The sequence below is a fragment of the Podarcis liolepis genome (genome assembly GCF_965112155.1).
Source record: "Podarcis liolepis genome assembly, chromosome: 10".
In the NCBI taxonomy this organism is placed as follows: Eukaryota; Metazoa; Chordata; class Lepidosauria; order Squamata; family Lacertidae; genus Podarcis; species Podarcis liolepis.
In genome coordinates this window covers 74426046-74434932 of record NC_139562.1, presented here as the reverse complement: position 1 = coordinate 74434932, position 8887 = coordinate 74426046, and the positions used below count along the sequence as shown (strand labels likewise).

Sequence of the window (8887 nt, the reverse complement as noted above, 5' to 3'; positions counted from 1 at the left end):
GCAAACTACGCGCCCCCCCCCCAGTGCAGCTCCGTTCGGCTGGGCCCACGTTGCGGCTCTCCTGCCGGGGAACGAGGCCGGCGCTCTCCGCTGCAACGTGTTTCCTCCTGGGCTGCGGAGAGACCAGATTCCTCCACCAGAAAACTGTAACCACTCCTTATGGGAGCCCCTCATGTTCTGTAGCGAGGCCATTGTGACTGTGTGCGCGCAGAAAGAAAGAAAGGAAGGAAGGAAGGAAGGAAGGAAGGAAGGAAGGAAAGAAAGAAAGAAAGAAAGAAAGAAAGAAAGAAAGAAAGAAAGAAAGAAAGAAAGAAAGAAAGAAAGAAAGAAAGAAAGCTTGCGGACTGTATGCTCTGCTAGTCCTGCAGTCACGTGCATGCTTTCGTGGGAGTTCGCCTCGATTCAACCTGGGTTGGGCTCGGGATGCTGCTTTCCGGGCGATGGTTCCCTATTCCAAGCTCAGGAAATGCATCTTAGCCACGAAGGGGAATGTGGTGCCCAAGCAGGCGCTTTCTTATCCCCCACGTTTCGAGCCGGGGGTCTGGATCTCGCGGGTACGCGCACACTTCGCCACTGCCTGTGAGTCCAGCAAGGCTGAGTCTCCCGAGGAGCAGAACTCGGTCTCTGGACCAGAAGGCGCAGAAGCAACAGAGCAGCCGCCGCCGCCCCCTTTCCTATTCGCTTCATTTTGGGGGGTGAGTTGAGGTGAAGACCTTGAGGCGCCCCCTCCCCCCCCCCCCCGCTTTCCAGATGCTCCTCAGGCTCCAGCTCGGGGCCCGAGGGCTTTGATCCGGGGCTAGCACACTCTTAGCATTTGGCGGCGACGGGGGGGGGGGGTTGCAAACCCAGGCGCGCTTCGCCGCGTCTCCCGCGCCCCACGGAGGGAGCGCCGGTCAGGAGTCCGCTCGGCGCGGCTGCGTTTGCGCTCTGCAGGAAGCGGCTGCCGCGCGCGGAGCTCCCTTCGCAGTGCGGCGGCCGGATCACGTTGCTCGCCTTGTGCTCGTACCAGTTGGAGATGGGATTAAAGAGGAGGGCGCTCCGGCTCGCTCCGGCTTCTCTTTTTTTCAGGGGCCAGCAGCCGGAGCAAACGTGGCCTTGCACGAGCCCGAGTCCGCCCTGGCCAGGGGTCTGGAGCAGCGGGCGGGCGGGGGGGGTGTCAGACGCCACACGGGGCTGCAGTTCCCTCGCACGAGGCCGGCTTCAACACCCCCCTCCGGGGACACCGCTTCCCGCTCTCCCGCTCCTGCCCCGGCTAATGCCCACGCGCCTTGCCAGCCTCCCCAGGAAGCCCGGCTTGGCAGGAGGACCTTTTCTATGACTCCCCCCCCTCCATCGGGGAGGCTCCAAGTCCCCCCAAGCCACCCCTCGCCTTGACACGGAGGAACAGGCGAAAGGCGCTCCTTGCGAGAAGCTCCTGACTCCCCCCCCCCGGTGCCCGTGGCCCCGTCTGAGCCGAGGAGCTTCCTTAGGCCAAGTTGGGCTTTTCCCCTCCGCCCGCCCCGCCTCCTGGCGCGCGCCCCCATCCCGGAGCCGGGAGGTGGCGTGGTACGTTCTGCACGTGAGCTGGTGCTGGTCTGCCTGGCAAGCGCGTGCCCGGTGGCCAAACAAGCAAGCAGCGCGCCCGGAGCCAGAGGGGAAGAGACGGGGCGAGGCGAAGGAGCTGCTTTCCCACCCGGAGCAGGCTGCCGGGGCGACGGGGGGGCTTTGTTGCCCGAAGGTCTCCCAAGACTCTGCACCACCTCACGGGAGCCAGCCAAAGCGGCGACCACCCCCAAAAAGCTGCTGCCAAACATGGATGACGGGATCTCTCCTTTGCCCGAAAGGCAGTTATTGGAGCATCGGGAATTCATAGGGTCAGATGACAGGGACTTCTGCATTATTGTTGTCATTTTAATTTAGGAGAAAAAAACCCTGGTTTTCCTTATTATTATTATTTTCCTTTCTGCAAAAGGAAAGGGGAGATAAAGAGATGGGTTAACTCTGGTTCTTTGGCTGGGCAGCCTTAAGCATGCACGTGCCCCCCTCCATCCCTTTTTTAAAATAATAATAATAATATATTAAAGATTTTCTTGGTTTACAAAAGTACATGAATTGTCTCTTTTTCAGGTTATAGTGTATTTTCTGCAGATCAGTTACATTTGATGTGAGACATTAGTTTTGTATGCACCCCTTTTGTGAGATTTCTTGCAAAGTAGTAGCTAATGAGACCACTATGTATGTTAAAGGCAATGGGTCTCTCTTTCACTTTTCTGTTCCTGCAGACTGGGTTATCCATCCTTGTATATGTGCAAGCCCAAGAGAGGGATGAAGAGGGACGAGAGCAAGGTAAGAGAATAAGCTTTTTTGATGCTCTCCAGCACCTGCACAATACTTAGCAGGGGCTTCTGATAAACGGGAGCCCAACTTTATGCAGAAGTTCTCTTCTTTTCCTCATTCACTTCCTTTCTGTTATCTGTAGTGGGCAGTTTTGTTTTAGTTATGTTGACAAAGAACAGTTCTGGGGGGAGAGGGGAGATGCCTAAGACAGTAGATACTCTTGAAACAGGAAAGAAGGGTAGGTGGCAAGACAGTTGCTTAGGGACTGGTTGGCATTATAGTGAAACAAGTGTTTGTCCTTTTTCTTCCTGAATAGGAAACATACAAACTGCCGCATAGATTGATAGAGAAGAAAAGAAGAGACCGGATTAATGAGTGTATTGCTCAGTTGAAAGATTTATTGCCTGAGCATCTGAAACTGACAGTAAGTCCAGTCTGTGTGAGTCCGTGTGTATATGCTTGCCTGTACATCTATCTAGGTATTTTTGCAACACCATAAACTCTTAGTGAAGTGTTTACTACTCAGGCTGTAATCCTATGCACACTTACTTCAGTGTAAACTCATTTGGCACAGTGGGACTTACTTCAGATTTAGCCTGGATATGGTTGCACTGTAAAAGATGCACATATTAGAAAAAAGTGTGATTATTTTTGTTGACTTAGAACTAAGTCACTGAGTTCAGCAGTGCTTAACCCACACTACTACTACTACTACTACTACTTCTTCTTCTTCTTCTTCTTCTTCTTCTTCTTCTTCTTCTTCTTCTTCTTCTTCTTCTTCTTCTTCTTCTTCTTCTGCCCTATACCCATAGGTCTCAGGGTGGTTCCCATAAAACTTTCTAGAGTACATCCTTTAAAACTGGGTTGAATTAAATGTGATTTTTAGGATTCCAAGACATCTAATATAAATTCCTTATATGACAGCACTTCTGTAGAACCACCATTAGCCTTATTTGTGAAGTTTCAAAATGGGTGTGATTTATCAGTATTTATCACCAATTCGAGCAAGGACAGTAATAAAACAATATTTCTTCCAAAGTGAGCTTAGTGAAGTTTTAGAAAATAGGATTTTGTTTGATTGTGTGTCCCTTTCCCTCCCTTTGCAGACACTAGGGCATCTGGAGAAAGCTGTAGTTTTGGAATTAACTTTGAAACACTTAAAAGCTTTAACAGCCTTAACAGAGCAGCAGCATCAGAAGATAATTGCTTTACAGAATGGTAAGTAAATGCCCAGTGCAGAAGCACAATATAGGACATTGTGTATCTCTATCTCTCTCAGAGATTATGAAGGACACATCTGGTTATTGACAAAGTCTTAGCAGTTGGTGAACTGTTAGCTAACTCCACAGTTAAGTTGTCAAATTGAAATCTATAGAACTGCTTCAGAGTCAGTGACCTGTATGGTCATGCTTACTTAAACTTCAGTCCCCTTAAATTTAGTGGGCCTTAACTCCTATGTAAATGTGAAAAGGACTGCAGCTGTGCCGTCTGACCATATCTACTGAATATACACATATATCCATGCATTGCAGAGGGTTGGACTAGATGACCCTTGGGGTCCCTTCCAACTCTACAATTCTATTATTTACTTGGAAATAGGTCCCATTTTGTTTGAGGCTTACTCCCAAATAAGTAAGTCTAGTATTACAGCCTTAACATGTTATCTCTTGAGATACCTTAACCTTTTCCAACTGATTTCATAAATCAGAGTCCTAGATTGATAACTTTGCACTAGAAGATTAGTACATTTAACACAAAGCAATTACATTATAGAGGAATTTTGTTAATAAAACAGTCAGATTCTGTGTAACACTAGATCTAATGCAAGTGGTATTACTAATGCCTGTTATTTTGCATCCCTTCCTCCCCCTTCTCCCCCCCCCCCTTTGCAGGGGAAAGATCTTTGAAGTCTCCTCTGCAATCTGACCTGGATGCTTTCCATTCAGGATTCCAGACATGCACCAAAGAAGTCATGCAGTACCTCTCCAGATTTGAAAGTTGGACTCCAAGAGAGCAGATATGTGCCCAGCTCATCAACCACCTGCACTCTGTTTGCGCACGGTTCCTCCCCAGCCCCCAGCTCCTGACTCCAAAGATTTGTGCAGGCAAAGGACTCTGCCCCGCCTCCTCCGCCTCTTCCTGTGTGCAGCGAGATCACACTGGCCCAAAGCTGGAGAGCCACCCAAATTGTGTGCCAGTCATTCAGAGGACTCAGAATGCGAGTAGCAAGCATAAATTCAACCACCATCCAATCGGTCGTGTGGAGCTTGGTGGGGAGAATGACACGGATACAGATAGTGGCTATGGCGGTGAGTGCGAGGGAAGACCGGAAGGGGACAAAAGGCAAGGCAACCTGATGATCAAGCAGGAGCCCTCTGGGGATGAGGCACCTCCAGCAGCCAAAAGGCTGAAGATGGATTGCAGCAGCACCTCTCCGGCAGTGTTGAGCCCAGACCAAGCAGCAGCTGGTTCAGCCCTTCTCAGCTCCCTGGTGGCTTTTGGAGGTCTGGGGGGAGGAGGATCTCCCTTTGCCCAACAACCTGCTGCTCCCTTCTGCCTGCCTCTCTGCTTCATCTCCCCCTCAGCAGCAGCTGCCTACATGCAGCCCTTCCTGGACAAGAGCAACCTGGATAAATACTTTTACCCAGCAGCAGCAGTCGCTGCTGCTGCTACTCCAATTCCTTGGATCTACCCAGGGATTCCAGCTCAGGCTGCTGCTGCTGCTGCTGCTGCTGCTGCTGCTGCCTTCCCCTGTTTCTCCTCAGTATTGGTACCAGGAGAGAAAACCAGCTTGGCCTCAGCAACGTCTACCGATGTGGCTTCTTCTGGCCAGCACCTCCCCCATCCATTTACCTGCAGCCCAGGGGGGCTCCATGGGGACATGGACCTCCCTTCCCAAGAGGAGCATTTGCAGTCTGCAGAGGAAAATCCTTGAGTGATGCTACATCATTTCTAAAGGAAACCACACAGTTCATGCCTCCTACTTGACAGGAAAGACCCATCACTCCCAAGAATGAGAAGCAACGCTCACCCCACCCCTGTTTCTTTGTGTGTTTAAGGGAAAGCTTACTAGGCTGACAGTTTATTCTTTTTCTTTTATTAAAAGATTAGGTTCTCCCTCTCCCACAAATATTTTTGGAGAGCTCCTTGTCGTCGTCGTCCCCCACAATGCTGTGTGTGTGTTTAAAATTTTCTTTACACAAATGTTGTAATGTTGCAGAATTCCACCCCCCCAGTTGAACTGAAACAAAAGCAAATGGAAAAGACTCCCTTAGGGGTGGGGGAATGGCTCTTTCTTCGTAAGAGAAGTTTGCTTAACAATTCAGAAGGCCTAAAGAAAAGGGCAGGGGCTGCAGCATCTGGAACTGGGGAGTCAGGATGCGAGATATACCATAACTGCAGGCACTTTAATAATGATTATGTATAGACTGTAATGGAACTTACTCAAGTGGGCATAACTCAGCAGGAAGCTCTGCACAAGCCCCAGTGAAATAAGCAGGAACTACTTTAAAGTGCTCTTGAATTTTAGTGGGGTTTGCAAAGGAAAGTTCCATAGTAGATTGTGCTCCTGGCAGGGCAAGCTTCAACATAAAATGCTTCCTGGTCCAGAAATCCAAGAATCGGTTTCCTGGTAGTAACCAAGTCAACAAACAGGCAAACTGCTTACTTAAGAACGGCCCAACTGAAGACTGTGTCACTACTCTGGATGAGAGGAAGTTGTCTTGAGAATGGTAGCCTAAGAATTACAGAGAATTTGCTTCTTTATTACTGACTTCTTAATTGGTGGCTCCATACAAGAATCATTGTGCAGAAGCCAGTAAAATTTAAGTGCAATGCAACTGCATTGAAATCACTGGAGTTGCCATCTGATTCTGCCAAATAGCAACTTTATTTTACCTTTATTCAGAGCTTAGGAACCATTTATTTCAATGGGCTATATTTTACCTTTGCCACATGCAATGCTTGGAGGAGTTTGGTTAGTTAGGAGTTTGTGGAAATGGGGTTTGGGAGAAAAAATGAAGGTAAGCTAGCACTTTATTGAGAAACAGATTATGAACAGACCTTGTTCATGTATTTTTATTGTCTTGCATTTTTAGAGCTACCCCTGGCATTTGCTCAAGGGACGGAAGAACTGTCCCATTATGTAGTTTCTTATTTGCTAAAGCAAGTGCATTTTTCTACATCTTAATGCTTAGTTTTGCTGTGTTCCTGATATTAAATTTCCTTGTTGTATGTGAAGGAACATCACTGCACTGGACTAGCAAGAAAAAAGACACCCCACACCATTAACAGTACAATCCTATTTACTCAGAAATAAGTCTCGCTGTCTTCAGTGGGGCCTACTCCCAGGTAGGTGTGCATAGGAATGCAGCACAATCTAGCCTTAGATTGTATCCTGAAGGAAGAAATAAGTTTACTGTCCTCATCTTGTGCCTTTAACCGTGGCTAAAACCGTGGCACAAAAGCCCCAAGCAAGCAGTCCCAGAGAGGAGTATGCCTTCCCATCATAAGCAGTAAAAGACACAGCCAGTCCATACAGTGTTCCCAGAAGACCATCATGCTGTGAATAGGAACAGCGAAATCGGAATCTCTAGCAGTTCAGTGTGTGGTTCTTCCTTGGTAGATTGGGGTGAAAGAAAGTGCTGCTTTTCCTGGCATGGAGATAAAAGCTAACTGCAAAGCTTCACTTGCATAATATATGTCCATGAGGCCACCGTTGAAAGGCACAGCCACTAACATAAGCTAAAAGAGGTTACAAATCATAATTAAAAACGGTGTGTTGGTAACTGGGTAAAAGTGGGATAAGGTTTCCTTGCAAGGTTTTTCTGTCTCCAGATATCCCAATTTCCCTTTCTGGAGACTGTTGCCAGACACCAGATAATCACACAGCTAAAGCTTTGTTAATAAGGTTTAAGCCAAGAACCTTGCCTAGATATTTTTAGTTTGTTGCCAAGGTAGCACTGTGAGAAATCTCACTTGAATGTTATGTAAGAGGTGAGACACAACAGTCTGACTATGAGTGAATATGCCTGGGTCTGTTAGTCATTTTGAGTGAATTTGCTGCTATTGCTGTTGCTACTGTTTGCCTCAAACACTGTTTTTAAACAATGTTGGTCCTTTTTTCTTTTCTTTTTTAAAAATCTTACTAGCCTACAGAGTGTCTGTATGTAAATAGTTAATACATTCAATTAATGATGTCTGACATGCTATTTTTGTAGGAAGATTGAGTAATGATAATTGAGTTTAAAAATATCCCTTTTGATGAGGAATTGCTGAAAAACAAAGTTGCACTTTTGTTACAAGGCTTAATGCTTGGTACAAGCTTATGCTGTCTTAAATTATTTGAAAAATAAAATAAATACTGTCTGCAAGAAACCAGCTGTTTAAAGAACAGTTTAAGTATGAGAGATAATAGGAATCAATCTTTATATTCGTTATTTTCCAGCACTCCATGAATTCTACTATAAAAAATATTTCCACAAAATTTTGTGATTTAAACAAAAAAATATTCTTACTAAAGAATAAATTTTTTAAATACAGAGTATGGGTTGTCTAGTAATTAAAGCTCTTAAAAGCCTCAAAACTCATTCGTCAAATATGCCAAGTAAGCTATGATGTCTTCACAGGACTTTAGGCAGGGCTGTTGGAATTTCTTTGCTTTTGAATAGTTATTCGAGACTCTACAAACACCTTTGTTTGCGTGGTGACAGCAGCCCTATGACAGAAGGCTTCCACACAAAACCACAGCTTCACAAATCTTGTTTTGAAAAAACACCACTTCCACATGAACCCCCTCTGGGACGCCAGTAAATAGAAGGCACCCTTATTTGCACCATCACACATTTACATCTGATTCTTCTTTATTTAAGTGCAAGTAGATAAATAGATACCGGAAGGTAAACGGTGTTTCCGTGTGCTGCTCTGGTGCCGGTTCGTTGGAGCAGCTTCGTCATGCTGGCCACGTGACCCGGAAGTGTCTGCGGACAGCGCTGGCTCCCGGCCTCTAGAGTGAGATGAGTGCACAACCCTAGAGTCTGTCAAGACTGGCCCGTACAGGCAGGGGTACCTTTACCTTTACCTTCTTTATTTATTTGCTCATACAGATATTGTCACTTCCTTCAGAACAGCTCTCACTTCCCTGCATGAGAATACACCACTTGAGTCAATTCAATTATTAAATTGGTTAATGGATGTGCTACTCTCTTTCACTGTGGCAAAGGTAGGCAGACCCTTAATGAAATTGGCAAGTCCCATTTCCTTAACCCATTTTAGTCAAATTATGCCCCTCTGTCGCCTCCTGAAAACAAGAGCTATGGGGCTGCCCCCAAAGGTCACAAGTTCAGGCACCAACCTACCACCCCCTGCTAATTTGAGTGCTGATACTTCCTTCAAATACTGCCTTTGGCCTGTGCTGCTTCAGTTTTTAGTGTGCAGGGTAAACAAATGTTAGAGAAACCCTTTAGGGACCCAAGCTGCCAAGCACACCCATCACACAACTATCATTAACACTGATTTGTGTGTTGGATTGCTCTTATTGGTGTGTATGATGTACAGACATGACTGGACGCTG

The 8887-nt window shown here is 46.7% G+C and overlaps 1 protein-coding gene across 2 annotated transcripts; it reads left to right on the top strand.

Moving 5' to 3' along the window:
* The first annotated feature begins 367 nt into the window (after nucleotides 1-367).
* On the top strand, nucleotides 368-7856 carry BHLHE41 (basic helix-loop-helix family member e41). 2 transcript variants are annotated; one of them, XM_083464186.1, is made up of 5 exons: nucleotides 368-694; nucleotides 2262-2325; nucleotides 2633-2740; nucleotides 3423-3534; nucleotides 4209-7856. In XM_083464186.1, exons 1-5 carry the CDS (start codon nucleotides 441-443, stop codon nucleotides 5249-5251), a joined length of 1581 nt encoding a protein of 526 aa, XP_083320312.1. In that variant the 5' UTR covers nucleotides 368-440; the 3' UTR covers nucleotides 5252-7856. The 2 variants fall into 2 exon arrangements, with proteins under 2 accessions (XP_083320312.1, XP_083320313.1); XM_083464187.1 differs by lacking the exon at nucleotides 368-694 and adding an exon at nucleotides 747-1853.
* Nucleotides 7857-8887: the final 1031 nt, after the last annotated feature.

Excerpts from the sequence above, each read along its gene's own strand:
- BHLHE41 (XM_083464186.1), top strand. The coding sequence starts at position 441 with ATGGTTCCCTATTCCAAGCTCAGGAAATGCATCTTAGCCACGAAGGGG. Across the intron at positions 2,741-3,422 it reads CTGAGCATCTGAAACTGACA|ACACTAGGGCATCTGGAGAA; the intron begins GTAAGTCCAGTC and ends CTCCCTTTGCAG. Across the intron at positions 3,535-4,208 it reads GATAATTGCTTTACAGAATG|GGGAAAGATCTTTGAAGTCT; the intron begins GTAAGTAAATGC and ends CCCCCTTTGCAG.